General features: G+C 43.2%; 1 protein-coding gene across 5 annotated transcripts in view; it reads left to right on the forward strand.

Moving 5' to 3' along the window:
• The window catches only part of IDE (insulin degrading enzyme), a 101395-nt gene extending 86138 nt beyond the window's left edge, over window positions 1-15257 (forward strand). For all 5 annotated transcript variants that reach the window (XM_088476916.1, XM_088476912.1, XM_088476913.1 and 2 more), the window contains exons 18-25: window positions 3445-3536; window positions 3889-4000; window positions 4095-4262; window positions 5887-6159; window positions 9065-9126; window positions 12240-12312; window positions 12945-13012; window positions 13372-15257. In XM_088476916.1, coding sequence (XP_088333042.1) covers window positions 3445-3536; window positions 3889-4000; window positions 4095-4262; window positions 5887-6159; window positions 9065-9126; window positions 12240-12312; window positions 12945-13012; window positions 13372-13467 — 944 coding nt within the window. In that variant the 3' untranslated portion in view covers window positions 13468-15257. The remainder of the gene's footprint in view (window positions 1-3444; window positions 3537-3888; window positions 4001-4094; window positions 4263-5886; window positions 6160-9064; window positions 9127-12239; window positions 12313-12944; window positions 13013-13371) is intronic.
• The last annotated feature ends 259 nt before the right edge of the window (window positions 15258-15516 follow it).

Below are 15516 nucleotides of genomic sequence, written 5' to 3' on the forward strand. Positions count from 1 at the left end.
TACTGTTGGGATGACACAGGACTGATTGTAGCACTCGCCTTTTCTTCTCCGGACAAGCATTTTTCCAGATGCCCCAAACAATCTGCAAGGGAATTCATCAGAGAAAATAACTTTACCCTAGTTCTCAGCAGTTCAATCCCTATACCTTTTTTGAAGAAAATCAGTCTTTCTCTGATGTTTTTCCTGCAGAGAAGTGGCTTCTTTGCTGTCCTTCTTGACACCAGGCCATCTGCCAAAAGTTTTCGTCCTGTGTCCTGCCAACAGTAAAGCATCCTGAGACCAATCATGTGTGGGGTTGCTTCTCAGCCAAGGGAGTGGGCTCTCTCACAATTTTGCCTAAGAACACAGCCATGAATAAAGAATGAATATCCTCCAAGAGCAACTTCTCCCAACCATCCAAGAACCGTTTGGTGACGAACAATGCCTTTGCCAGCATGATGGAGCACCTTGCCATAAGACAAAAGTGAACAAAACATCGAAATTTTGGATCCATGGCCAGGAAACTCCCCAGACCTTAATGCCATTGAGAACTTGTGGCCTATCCTAAAGGTGCGGGTGGACAAATAAAAACCCACAAATTCTGACAAACTCCAAGCATTGATTATGCAAGAATGGGCGGCCATCAGTCAGTATGTGACCCAGAAGTTGATTGACAGCATGACTCGGCGAATTGCAGAGGTCTTGAAAAAGAAGGGTCAACACTGCAAATATTGACTCTTTTGAATAAACTTAATGTAATTGTCAATAAAAGCCTGTGACATTTATGAAATGCTTGTAATTTTACTTCAGTATAACATAGTAACATCTGACAAAAAGGTCTAAATACACTGAAGCAGCAAACTTTGTGAAAACCAATACTTGTGTCATTCTCAAAACTTTTGTACATGGCTGTACTATTCAAGGCATGGGGAGAAGGATTCTGGGGGGAAAGAGATTATTCAGTGTCTGATACATGCTGGGATAATTGGTGCATCTGGGGTTTGATGTCTGTAAGATCTTGTCTGAAACAGTGGCTTGCTCTTGCAGTAAGGAGCCCATGGCCTCTTTTATTGCCTTAACAACATCTCCATAAATGATAAAGGAGTCAGGGTTACCTGGGGCAGAAGTTACAGGCAGTTGGCTGGGGGCCAGAGGGCCTTGATGGTGCTGCAGCCGCCATGTTGGAATCTATGCGGCTTCTTTCAGCCCGGCCCTTCTGTGATCTTCTCAGCTAATGTGGGGGGACATTTCTCCATTCAGGTATGCCCGCTTAGGTGAAGTCTTGGAAACAGGGATGCGCAAATGCCGGGTCGGTAGCAGAGCTGCAGCTAGGAGTGGCTCACTGCATAGACGCCGGAAGCGGAAGTCCTATTACTGTTTTTTTTTTTTGTTTGTTAGTTTTTTTTCTTATTATTACTTTTTTTATATAAAGAAAATACCACTGTATAAAATGAGAGGGAGCATGGACACAGGTATGCAATATCCACAGGTAGAGCTAATTATTTCACTTGTGATTCTGTGAGGAGACCTGGAAAACATGCACTGTTAGTGCTCCCTGAGGAATGAGTTTGGGAAACACTGCCACAGATAATGTCTGTCTCCCTGTAGCAATCACATTGAACTTAAAAATGTTATACCTAGGCAACGAGATCAATGGGAGAAAATCATCAGACCAATATCGGACTATAGCAGTTGGACTTCATGCAGTGGCTATAAAACTAGGGGGGGGATTTATCAAAGCTTGGAGAGATAAAGTGGAGGGAGATGCAAAGTACAAACTAATTAGCTCCTAATTGTAATTTTACAAGCAGTGTTTGAAAAATTACTCTTGGGAGCTGATTGGTTGGTACTTTATCTCCCTCACCTTATCTCTCCCCAAGATTTGAAACATCTCCCCCTAGGTCCCATGGAAGCTGGCATGTAATGGCAGTGCATGCAGTACAGCACTTATGATTCATGCTAGAAGTGTTCCCCAGTTTAACAATGTGACTAGGAACAACATTTTCCAATGAAGGTGCCACGTTCCACGAGAGAAGCAACAAATTAGGGGCTTGAGGTTGTTTAATATATAAACCGTTAAGAGTCAGTCAGTAGATGAAGTTGGACGTTGCGTGATATATATTTCTCCATTGCTGCACTGTGTATGTACAGTACAGATGTTGGAAGACTGAGAAGAGCCATTTTCTGAATATTGTATACCCACAAACTCTTCCATCATATGGGCTACAAACTGTACTGTGTCTACAGATGAATAGTTTCCTTGGTTCCTCATTCATCTATTGTGTTGGACACAGTCCCAATAGGGCTGCATTCAGAATGTTGCTATGTATTTGTTAGACGGAACCCTGGTGCTCCTATTTGTGGATCGGTATAGGATGTGCAGACAGGAGCACGTTCACAGTAGTTATTCTTTTTCCAAGAACATCACATTTCTATCTTTATGTATTTCGTCTGCATGGAAACCTTTGTTTATGCCAGGGGTGATATTTGCCGCTGGTTTAATAGAGCGTTTTCCAGTTCTATAATACTTCATTTGCCTTCCCCGCTACCCTATAAATCATGTTCCTTGCTCTGCAGAAAGCCCAGCTTTATCTCCTGATACCACCTGAACAAGCACAGCTATTTGCTCTGGAGCATGAACACATGTGCTGGAAGATTGCAGAGCACAAATGTAGAAACTGGGTCAGGCAGCGAGTGGATTATAGGCAGAGAGACTGCTCGTTTCATTTAATATTAAACGGAAACTTTTCTTTTTTTTTTGTTGGTTTACTCTTCCCGTACACTATAGCACTGGTCAGGTTAAGGGAAACTGTCCCAATTACCCTACAGCAGTGTTGTCTTTCATGTCTATATTGGGAGCTGTGATAGGGCAGGTCGGATCTAGCCATTGAAAATAAAGAGACTATAACCTTAACAGAATATAAACTACAAAGAGTCTCTCAGCATCTCCTTGTGATCATATTATAGCTTCCAGGAGAATTGCCTGTCCTTCAAGCACATATAGGCAGACAGATGGATTAATTAGTTCTCTGTTGGACTTAAGGCAATGGTAGAAGTAGACATGGTTTGTGCTAACCTTTAGCAACTATTTGGCTGTCCAAATGTAGCAGCCAGGCTAATGATAGCTAATATCCGGTAACAGCAAACAAGTTCTGTTTGCATAATGTTTTTAATAATTCTCTGTCTCTGGGAAAACATGCTTTAAATGGAAATCATATCTTGGATACCATTCTGGGCATTAGCTGGATGTATGTGTTTTCTAATGTGCCCCGCTGTAATGAAGTCACTCTGATTATTTAGATAAATAGAATCCTATTGCTGGAGGGAATTATTATTTCTGTGCTCGTTGGCTTGTATTGATCGTTTTAACATTTCACACTCTGTATTTCTGAGTGATCGTTTATTCTAAATTAGTAATGACGACAAATTAGGGTAGTTCTAAAGGCATCTCCCTGTCTCTCCCAGATGTGACTCTTCCCCGTCTGAAGGCCTTCATTCCTCAGCTGCTGTCACGGTTGCACGTTGAAGCCCTTCTCCATGGCAATATAACAAAACAGGTATTTATTCTATGTACATAGAGCGGTCACAGAGAGCTTATAGCCAGTGCTTGTTAGCTTTCCTCACTGCTGTGCTGTACTTGTTGCTACAGATCATTAAAGCATTGATACGGTCTCCTAATACATTATGGTAATTGTTGGATGATTATCCATCTATTAATTATTGTTGATGCCTGGTGACCTGATCACTTAGAATGGCTCCTTAAGGGTGGCTTGCTTTATTTTAAGCTATACCCTACCCCCAGTGGTAAGAGATGCCTACGTTTGCTGCTGTATTATGTGCTTGCCCAGTAATTGTACTTGGCGCCCCCTTTGGATGCCTTTCCATTAAATATTGCCCCTTTTATTTTAGGCTGCACTGGGCGTCATGCAGATGGTGGAGGATACACTTATTGAGCATGCTCACACCAAACCGCTTCTCCCAAGTCAGCTGGTCAGATACAGAGAAGTACAGCTGCCTGATAGTAAGATCCGCCGCTGCTCTACGCCACACTAAGGAGCCCGCTGTTTGTTCTATATGTAACTTACTGTTTGTTTTTTGTTTTTTGTGATTTACAGAGGGCTGGTTCGTGTACCAACAACGGAACGAGGTGCACAATAACTGCGGCATTGAGATCTATTATCAGACAGACATGCAGAATACATCGGAGAACATGCTTCTGGAGCTGTTCTGTCAGATCATCGCGGAGCCCTGCTTCAACACCCTGCGCACTAAGGAGCAGCTAGGTGAGCAGCGGCGCAGCTCCTGAGGCCGCTTTGAGTAGTCATGCAGTGCTGTAGCATGACACTACCCTGGGCCGTCCAGAAGGCTGGGTCTAGAAAGATGAGCCCCCGGGGGAACTGCAGAATACTGTTCAAGGAACCCTACAGGCCAAATACAGGTGCCACTGAGGCAGCAACGATGCCACCCTCTTGGCATTGCACCCTGGGTGGTGGTTTGGCGGTGGTTACCTAAACGAAGACCTTGCTAGTGCTTAATCGTGCTAGTGCTCCCTACACTAGCAGAACGTTCGCTTTAACATAGAGTTCTGGTGCAGAGCTTAGTCTGCTCGTGCACAGTGCTGGCTCCATGTAACGGAGGGGGAAGAGGAGGCTAATTTGCTACACCTAGGAAGAGCTCTGAGGGATTGTTCATCCTGTGTGATTATAGTAAAAGACTCACGATAGTAAGAGAGTGCTGAGAAATCATCCAAGCATAACGGGCCTGGCTCAGAGCTGTACGCTAATTCCGCCTTGTACGCAGCGGATGTGGTGATCTATGCACGTCATATTGAGACGCCCACCGTCACGAATCCCATCGGCTGCGTACAAAGACGCAGCATCGGATTCTGATCAGTCGATGATCTGACTTCTGAGTAAACCCTATGGTCACGCAGAAGGACCACGGGAACTGAAACGCAGGAGCCATTTTTACTGCGTGTGTGGTCGCCCCCGTGTGTGGTCGCCCCATTGCCGCCACCACAAATGTTCAGAGACTGTTCACTTTGCGAGCGGCGACTGTATGAAATTTGACGCATGCGCAGACCACGGATAATCGCTCATCTGCATAAACGTTGCGTCCATCTCTGAATCGGGCCCTGTGTGACATATGGAGGCGTTAAGGAGCTCCGAAGTTATTTGTAATTTTGCTCTTACCTATGGGGACATTTTAAAGTTCACAAAGGTCATAAGGAAGTCCCTAATATGTGACTGTAATATGCAGCCCATAATACACAGTATCAGTAATGTTATAATACCAATTGGATAATAATACTGTCTAGTTTTACTTTTTTGGTAATAATAGAACTCTCCGATTTTACAATATTTAAATGTTTAGTAGCGACATCACCTTGTTGTATTCACAATTTGGAACTGTGATAAACACCCATGTACTGTAACCTATTACATGCACTCGTTAGCTTGTAAGGACTGTTCCAGCAGTATTACACCACGTTGCCTTTATGCATCTATATGCTCATGGGTGTATTTTTCACATTTTAATAATATATAGTTGGGATCTATATCATGCCTTGAATCAGGCTTAGGCAACCTGTGGAACTACAAGTTCCATCATGCCCTGCCTGCCTATTGCTTAATTAGGAACAATTAGAATGTGGAAAGACATGCTGGAACTTGTAGTTCCACTAGAGCAGGGAAAGAATACTTAAATAGAGATTTCCCTAATAACTTCTCATATCATATGGTGATAACATCCCTTAACTGTATGTACTGTTATTTTGTACTGAATGCCCTGTAGACTATTTAGTGGTGTTATAACATGTATTATGCTATAAGTAAGCCGCACAGGTGAGGGTGGCTTTGGCTGTTGGAGAGATCTCACACAGAGAACTTGGTGCTTTGTCTTTTGAAGGTTACATTGTGTTCAGTGGCCCCCGCAGGGCGAACGGAATCCAAGGCCTGCGGTTTATCATTCAGTCTGAGAAGCCGCCTCATTACTTAGAGAGCCGTGTGGAAGCTTTCCTGAAGACTACAGAGAAGTCTCTGGAAGACATGTCGGACGAGGCCTTTCAGAAACACATCCAGGCACTGGCGCTCCGGCGGTTGGATAAGCCAAAAAAGCTGTCCGCAGAGGGTGCTAAATACTGGGGGGAAATCATCTCTCAGCAGTATCACTTTGACAGAGGTAAGGGCACTGCTGGGTAATGCAACTACTGGTGTGCAGAGTTATGTTGCCTGTCCCTTTAAAAATGAATGCAGATCTCACATATTGGTTTTAAAATGAGTATTCACTGAAGTGTACATTAGACCATGAAAGCAGCTGTCTCGTGTCAGGGCAGATCTTCCCCTATGAGATGATATCACTGTCTCACCTGTACCCCAAGCCCCTGCTGCCTTGATGCTATCCTGGACTCTGCTGTAACTTCACTTTGCACCACCGGTTCCCAGCACTGCCTGATAGTAAGATCTGCCGTCTTGTCGCCTCCTCCTTCAAAACGCCCCCTTACTCACTCAGAACCATGAAAATCCTTGTTCACACTCTATTCTCCCCTGGCTTGCCTACTGCAACCACCTGCTCTCCAGCTGTCATTCCCTCTGCAATCCACCCTAAATGTGCAGAGATATTTATCTTCCTCTGGCTGCTGCTGCACCACTAGCTCCTATTATCGCTACATTGCTCTCTCCCCCCCCCTGCCCACCCTGTGTCATGTCTGCACACCCTTCACCAGTCTGCTTTGCCTTATTTTTCTGTGTGATTGTGTTTTTTATCATGTGTAACTCGGACGGTCTGCTGCTTTTGGAGTTCTACAAATAAACAATGATGATCTATATATGTTATATCAATAACATTTCGGTTTTACTCCATGTTGGTTAAGAATCATTGTTTCACTGCACGAATGCTCACCCACACATGAAATACCCACAAAGGAACATGATGCTGGTTGTATACTGCCTGCAAGGTATCCCCAGGCCATGCCTTGTATCGTGTGCTCATAGGCAGCTGTATATTGCAATGCTAATAAAATGTTGCAGCTATCGCAGTCTCCTGGCGTTCATGGTACGCTATAGGGATCAGTGATTTACTTGCCCGCAGGTGTCTGCCAGTGGTATGTTTCCATTGCAAGCTGTTCCACAGAGGCGGGTGCAGGGCCGTACTTACAGTAAGTCTGTTTTGCTGATGTATCATGCAGTTGTCCACACTGCTCATGCTCCATAGGCGAATATACACCTCTAGGAATGATTCAGTCATACACATCTCTTTATTCACTCACGGCTGAGTGGGTGTATCTGAGTGGCAACAGGGCCTTTGCGTAAGATAAGTTTCATGGGCATGGAGATGTAATATTGGGCCACTCTGCATTGTGTATATGCAAAGATCTGTCTGCGTTCAGATGAATCTGTTACCCTAGGTACAGGGTGGCAGCAAGTGCGCACTGCTAATGACGGCTGTTTCCACAAGCATATGGGTAAGGGGCGACGTGGTGGGATAAGTGTGTAGAACTCTGCCTGCAGGCGAATATCCGCTTTTAGTTCCCTGCACCCAGTGTTAGTGCAGTTTCGTGTGACTTTATATCTGAGCACTCACATAACCCAACTTCTGCTACCTATAGATGTGTCCTCATACATCTAGCCTCCATACTCCACACAGCGCAACTTGCCTGGCGTGTGTGAGCCACCAGGTTCCGTGCTACTCTGCTAGTGTCTGGCGGTTTTTGTTTTTATGGCGAAAATGTGTTCAGTACCCTTTTCAGACATAGCAAGATTTTCGGGTTTTTGCCGGGACTTGGCCAAACTACCCACGTCTTGCTTATGTCTGAAAGGCACCAACCCAGGAACACATTCCAGGGTCGGCTCCCCTGCTTATTGACAAGGGGTTTTCCCGGGATGGAAGTGCCGGGTAGACAACCTGGGTTATGTGTGAATGGTGCGGCCCGGGATTTTACTTCCGGCTCGTTAGCACTGCCTGATACAAGCTGATGACATCAGCAGCAGCAGCCAGTGAGCGCGCAAGGCCACATGCGGAGAAGAACAGTGCCAGTGGGGACATGTTGCGCAGGAGAAAATATCAGTGGAGATATATATAATATGGCACTCATTCATCCTAGGTACATCTGGCCCCGTTGCCTTAGCCCAATGTATCATAAAGAAATCCAAGGAAAAGACAGGCGCTCAGGAGGAACGATTCATAATGCAAAAACAATCAAAGTGTGTATTATAGCTTTGTCACCTTTCAGGGCAACAGCCCTTTCGTCAGGACACACTTGCAAATGTGTCCTGACGAAAGGGCTTTTTAGTGTGACTGCAGCAAGATCTGTATATTGTAGACTGTATTAATAATACAAAGTGCCTATTCTCAGCTTAGTGAAAGTGGCAGTCCTTTGGCTTTGCACTGTTTCTTTCCCCTCACAAAGGACTGCAGCCCCAATAACCCCCAAAAAACTGCACAATTTAGTGCAAAATGTCATCCACACAGAGGCTGATTCTGAGTTGGGAGCAAAGACAAAAAAAAAGTAACTTTGCACATGGACAAACCATGTAGCAATGCCAAGGGTGCAAATAAATATATATATTTTATTTTATTTTTGCATGCAGGGTAAATACTGGCTGCTTTTGCATGTAGCCCACAAATGCTGGACGGCCTTATATATTTACACTGCAATTTAGATTTGACTTTGAACACACCCCTCTCACATTTCTATCTCTGCACATGTTACATCTCCCCCCGCCTGCAGTGCAGCATGGTTCTGCCCAGGTGCAAAGTTACTTGCTCTGTTTTTTTTCTTTGCTCCCAACTCAGAATCAGCCCCAATAATGGTTACCAACTGTTTGCTGAAGTTCTACAATTACAGTGTACATTTACCATCCTAGTTACAGTGTGGGTTTATTTGCTTTTTTTAAGAAATAAAACACAGACGTGACTGTCTTGTGCTCTGAAATAAGAATTATTTATTATTACCATTTTATTTTGTGCATGTACCCAATAGTGAGGCAGCACCAGCACTTGGAGTACTTTCCTAGATCACGCGTGTTACGTGTCAGCGCTGCGAATGAGCTCACTTACAGCTTACATTGCTTTTGTTTCCTTGCAGACAATGTGGAGGTGGCGTATCTGAAAACCCTGGTCAAGGATGACATAATAAAGTTTTACAAGGTAGTCTGAGTGTGTGCTCTCTGTACTGATATCTCTCTCCTGATGCATTATTTATTTCTAGCTACAGTCACAACAGAGTCTGAATGTAAATGCCAAGCTCTTTCCCCAGTATGGGATCTATTGAAGTGATAAATATACGTACCCTGTGCACTATTTATTTCCCCCCTGTACCAGTAATTGAGAATGCAGTCTGTCAGTTCTCAAAGGGCCTGGTGTCTGCTAGGTCTCTGCTTAGGTAGCCGGATATGGTGGAGACAGCTATGGTAAAGGCCACCCTGCTTCTAGGCATTACACAACAGAAGGGGGTTATCCTCCAGGTGGGTGGCTGTTCTAGTGCTGGGCACTGAAGGGGAGGCATGACCCCAGGCATCTTGGTGCTTCTTCTCTAATGGATTTCAGCTTCTCAGCTGAAATTCACTCTACACGGATATTGTGCCAACAGCTCCTGCCCGCCGTTGTGCCCTCAGTTGCAGGGGTGGGATTGCATATAGGATCTGAGATCTACACTTTCTGCTGCTGGGTTCTTTGTATTTCATTCGCTTCTTATTGTGTATACTCTATGCCTCCCCCTATATTCCATTATGAAGGTGAAAAGAAATATTTCCAGGTCTAGCCCTGGCAGAGCTTCATCTGTGACATCTTACACTTGAGCGCGTGTAGCTTGTGCGGTGAGCAATAAGTCACTGATCTGATCTGTTATAACCAGCCTGGGCAAAATCCTTAGCGCAATTCATTTCTGAGCGCGCCATGTATCCCCACGGTTGTAGGCATGGAGTCATCCCTCCACCTCTGTATCTTCTACTCATTACCCCATTCATCTCTGTGCGCACAGTCAGGGATCTGCAAGTCCCTTAGCGATAGAAGAGAAACTGGTCTAGGTGCAATGCTTTGCCAAATCTAGTTCTAGACAGTTTCTTCTTTAGCGACATGAAAGAAGTCTCTAGAATCTATATTAAGTCACAGAAACATGAGAGTCTGCCTTAGTCCAGTCCTGGGAAGAATCTGATTCTTTGTGCCCCACTCTATGTGGAGGTGAGAGAGCCGAAGAATCAGACATTGAGGATCCTTGTGTCTTAGTGAGCATTCTGCATTACTGCATAGAGTGGATGATCTAATGTGGGTGGTGTGGAAAGCACCTGGCAATACAATGTTTAAGATGAAGTACCGGTTAATATGCCTAAAGCACATGTTCTAATTTTTGCTACTTTCGGTGTGCAAGTAAAGGAAGAGATGAAGGGACTAGAAATCCATTGTCCGCTAGTGGAGGAGGACAGAAGAGAGCTAGACAGGCTTGGTCCATGTAAAACAGCTGGACCATCAGACAAACAGTCTGCATGACAAACATTCCGCCCACCCGGTGCTAGCTGCAAGTTCGTCTGCTACTCTACTGGGATAAGGGGTTAAATTCCACTACATTGATTTTCTCAGAGCTCCACAACTGGCCTTCCTATAATAGTGGAAAAGCACAAGGCCATAAGCCTGGCCATTTACACATTACTCAGCGCAGAGGTGATTATCCACTGCAAGTAGAACACAGGATGGAAGGGTCTGTATTCCAATCCAAGCAAATGAAACCACCAAAACAGGTTTGAATACTTAAGTTAATGGTAAGAAAAAAAAAAAAAAATGAAGTGTAACCGCAGCAAGTACACTGTAGCTGTTTGCTCCAAACAACTAAATAGGACACAATAAGCACTATACAGCAGCAGTTCTCAAACTGTCCTCAAGGCACCCTAACAGCCCAGGTTGTAAAGTTGTCCATGCTTAAGCACAGTTTATTTAAGTGCGATTATACCATCTGTGCACAAACATAGATATTTTTAAAACTAGTCCTGTTCGGGTGCCTTGGGGACCAAGTTCGAGAACCACTACTCTAGTGGGGGGTGGATTGAAAGAGCTACAGTATTTAGATAGACTGTCAATAGGTCGACAAATGATGGACAGGCAATGGGTAGACAGGGTCAAAAGGTCAACACACAAATGGTCGACTCATTATTTTTTTTAGTTATTTTAAATCTTACCTCCCCCCTAGTGCAGGGATGGGGAACCTCAGGCCCGGGGCCGTATAAGGCCCTCAGAATCATTTGGTCTGGCACTCTGAGTGTTTTTCTGCTAGCCTCATATGGCTAGCAGGGTGCCTAGAATGTCACCCTGCAGCCAGAATCTATGCAGCAGTGCCGGCTGAAGCATCCTTAGGACGCTTCAGACAGTCACATTGCTGCCCTTACAGCTGCCCGGAGCATCGTCAGGATGCACCGGGCATTGCTCTAATCACCAGCGATTGTGGCCCCACCGCTGTGACACGTGACATGGAGATGGTGTGACCTGCACCGGGCCCGCGAATAATGTTATATATATATATATATATATATATATATATATATATATATCAAAATGGCCCTCGGCAGAAAAAAGGTTCCCCTCCCCTAGTGCCTAACTCTAATCATCCCCATCCGCAGCCTCATCCAAGTATCTAATCATAAAAATCACGAAAAACCGTGTAGACATTTTCTGTGTTGACCATTTTATGTCAACCTTTTGGCTTTGTCGACCGTTCGACACGGTTGATATTAGTACTGTCGACCATTTGACCCTGTCGACCATTTGGTGTCAAACTATTGACTGTCTATCTAGTTCTGTTCTTTTGACTCCAAAAACTTCCTAGCAAGCAATTGCCTATTTTATGGTAAACAAAAAAAATATCTGTGCATGTCAGCTAGACTAATTGAATTTATAATTCATTATATTGATTTTTATGTTTAGACAATTGAAAACCTATTCCTAGACCGGCCAATTACAGCAAACACGTCCTGGCTTGAGCGATAAGTAAACATAGCAATGGATGCTCTATATTTAAACCTACATTCTTTTTCTTTTAAAAAGCCGGTTAGCAGTGTTCTGATGCTGACTCTCTTCCTGACAAGCTGATTTGCATTGGATTGTGTTAGAGAATTAATTTTATGACTAATCTTCGCTACCAGCAAAATGCATCCTTGTCTCACATAAGATCAAGGTTGCAGAAAGTAACAGAACTCAAAAATGTTACCTAACTTCTCCTGGGGTATAAAGATTCCATTGGCATGTCAGACCACTAATCACTAATTATTTTTCAGGAACTACTGGCAGTGGAAGCTCCGAGAAGGCATAAAGTGTCAGTGCACGTGCTCTCTAGGGAGATGGAGCTGTGTGAGTATCTTGTATCCTACATAGGGAGAAGTTCCAGAGCTGGGCACATTCCGTCCTGTACTTACTATGCTGGCCCAACCCAATATATGCAAATGTAATGAGACGATGTACCACAGCTCCGCCATGTTCATCTCTAAAGCTTTGACATATTTCATACATCCTTACAAATGGCTTCTTAGCACTAAACCTGCTGCCCTTCATACTGGTCTCTGTTTGGGAAAGATAGAGTAACTGGATATCCATTTCACCTACATTTGTGCTGCAGTTACTCCCAGTAATCGGTCTCACTCCTTACTAGTAGCAGTCAGCCAGTAGGCAGGCCTATAGAAGACCCTGAGATGATATTGTGTTCTATTATATGAGATATGGTGCACAGACAATGATCTGTCTTTTTAGATAATATTCTTGGACTGATTTGCATTGAAGTTCCTTTTAAATCCTGGAAGAGGGGGAGGGTATGTCTGTACATAGAGTGAAGGGATCGTCCTTATCTGACGTCTTTATCCCCTACAATAATGGCTTGTTAAGTCAGTGTTTCCAACATTAGAATACTGGTTAGATTTTATTCCTCTTTGCAAAAATAAATTGATGTTGTTGTTTGTTTTTCTGGTTTTCCATGTTGTTGTACCCAGCCCCTGCAGTTGGGGAATTTCCTAGTCAGAATGATGTTGATCTTGCTCCAGCTCCGGCACTTCCTCAGGTAAGATTTAGTATAGAAAAGCTGCTAATTACCATAAAGGTGGTGCTTAGAGATCCCTATGCTCCTGTTGTGTGATGTCACTACATCAGCTCGGTCTACTAAGTGCAGGTGATCTAAGGCCACCATAATTATACATGGTGGGTGAGTATGTATCATCAGGTAAAAAGGAAAACAAACTAGGAACATTACGAATAATTTTGCATAAATAATTTTACAATCGAGGCACAAAATCACGTAATTAGGTACATTTTTGTTTAATCATTTACTGCAATGGGACGATGGAGTTTGATAATAATGCACAATACTGTGTATATATTATTCCGTTCATAAAAATTGACCTGGATTTCTTGTCCACACAGCCTGATGTCATTACGGACATGACCGAGTTTAAGAGACGCCTACCTCTCTTCCCTCTCGCCAAGCCACATGTCAATTTCATGGCGGCAAAACTATGATCCGAGCAACAGGAAGATGCAGCGACCTCCTCGCGGAAAATGAAGTTCTCCTTTGGGCTTGGGAATGAGTGAAAATTACAGTAACAATAGAAGGATTTTGAGAATTGGCCTTCAGTAGGGTAAAATAAAATGAATCTAGCTAAAAGGGGATTGATAAGTATGTTTATCATTGTGGCGTGACAGAAACCAACACTCTGCTTTGCAGCAATGTGTCTTAAAAACAGAACGGTGTAAGAATTATTATTAACTTGTGTATGTACAAACCATTGGATTGCAGTGTATAGGAAAAAGTGAATCTTCGGTACACACTAGACGACCCGGCGATCTTGTGTTTCACCTTTGCCCCGGAACCATGCAAGATTGCCGGTACACACTAGAAGATTTAACGAATGACTGTACGATCACTAGTTCCGTCCTTCGTTAACTACACAGCCCCACAGGCGATATGGTGTGATTGGCTGGCAGCACGGCCAATCACACGATGTTGCATGTGAACCGCGGGAGTGCGCAATTGGGCATACACACGGCATGATTTATTGTTACATTTTACCTCAAAAACTATAAATTGTCCAATCTATGGTGTAGTGTACCCAGCCTTAGAGCGGTTTGACTGGACACATTTATAGATGAAACGGTGAATAGTTGGGAAATAGCACTTAGAGGGAGATGTATCAAAGTTTGTGTGGAGAGAGTACCAACCAATCAGCTACTAGCTGTCATTTTTCGAGCACAGTCTATAAAATGACAGGAGCTGATTGGTTGGTACTTTCTCTCTCTCCAAGCTTTGATACATCTCCCCCTTAGTTTCCACTATCGATTTAACATCTGAAACTGTGACAGCAAATTGTCAATACACCCTTACATTTTTCATTTATTGTTTTTTAGCATTATTATGTCACAGCAGGCTTACTTTGTAGACTTTCAAAGCAAAAAGGACATTTATGCTGTTATAAAGCTAGCGTGGTCTGTAGGTGCCTATGGATCAGCCAGTCGCATATCACATCTGGGACGTTATAGCCTCCATTATTTCTTAATCTCCTAACCCATATTTATTGTAATACACAATGGTTTGACATTTATTAAGAATGCTGCATAAGAAACTGTGCCTATAAAGGCCGTAATTTAAAGCAACCTATCGGAGGTTTTCTTTCACTTTCTAAACAAATAGAAAAATGGCTGCCAGGCTCTGGTTGCTACGGGTTACAGCTCCACTTCCTGTGCAACCATTTTTGTCCGTGGTGGATTGAGAAGCATAGAAGGTGCCATGTTGTTTTATAGCAGCCACTAATATTCTGTCCTTTTTCCAGTTCAGCTTAAAAATAAAAATGAAAGGAAATATTTGCTTGCTATGGGTAAACCTATATTTTAGAGTCATGTTGATTAAGGACTTCGAAAATTGGCTGCTTTATAATAATTCCTGTCTTAAAATGCCACAATTTTTAATAACTAAATAAATGTACCTAATAAACACCTCCTTTATATTGTGAAGGCAATAGCTTAATTTATTTTTGATTTGTAGGGGTAACTATTTCTAGGTTGTGCATATAAGGTGGCTTTGGTTATGCATAATATGTAGCGCACTTTGCCTGCACATCTATTCCCGAATCGCCCCAGGCTTTTAAGATCAGAATCCAACCAGTGAAATGCTGAGAATGTCTACCAAGCAGATGTTGTATTTATTATTTCTTATTTTGTGATCTTGTATCTTTTGCATCTGTTGTCTCAGGGTTCCTCTGACTATTTGCCCATTTAGACTTTATAAATAAAACTCTTTTATCTAAAAAAATAAATACATTTTGTTGTTTTTTGTTTTTTTTACCCAGTTTTCTTTCTTTTGTGACATCGACAGCCCTCCCACCACAGCGCATTGATATCTCTGATATAACCTCCCCTTTTAGTTCCAGAAATGTTGCCTTATAATGGATGCATTGCTAATACATTGAATGAAGGCAGCCATTTTGTGGGTTGTCTTGGAATTGATAGGCTGCATTCTTCGGATTAGTCCAGCCTACAAAATGGCTGTGTATACTTAACTGATACACTTATGCA

This window comes from Taudactylus pleione, unplaced genomic scaffold (assembly GCF_031769625.1).
Source record: "Taudactylus pleione unplaced genomic scaffold, aTauple2 ptg000198l, whole genome shotgun sequence".
NCBI lineage: Eukaryota > Metazoa > Chordata > Amphibia > Anura > Myobatrachidae > Taudactylus > Taudactylus pleione.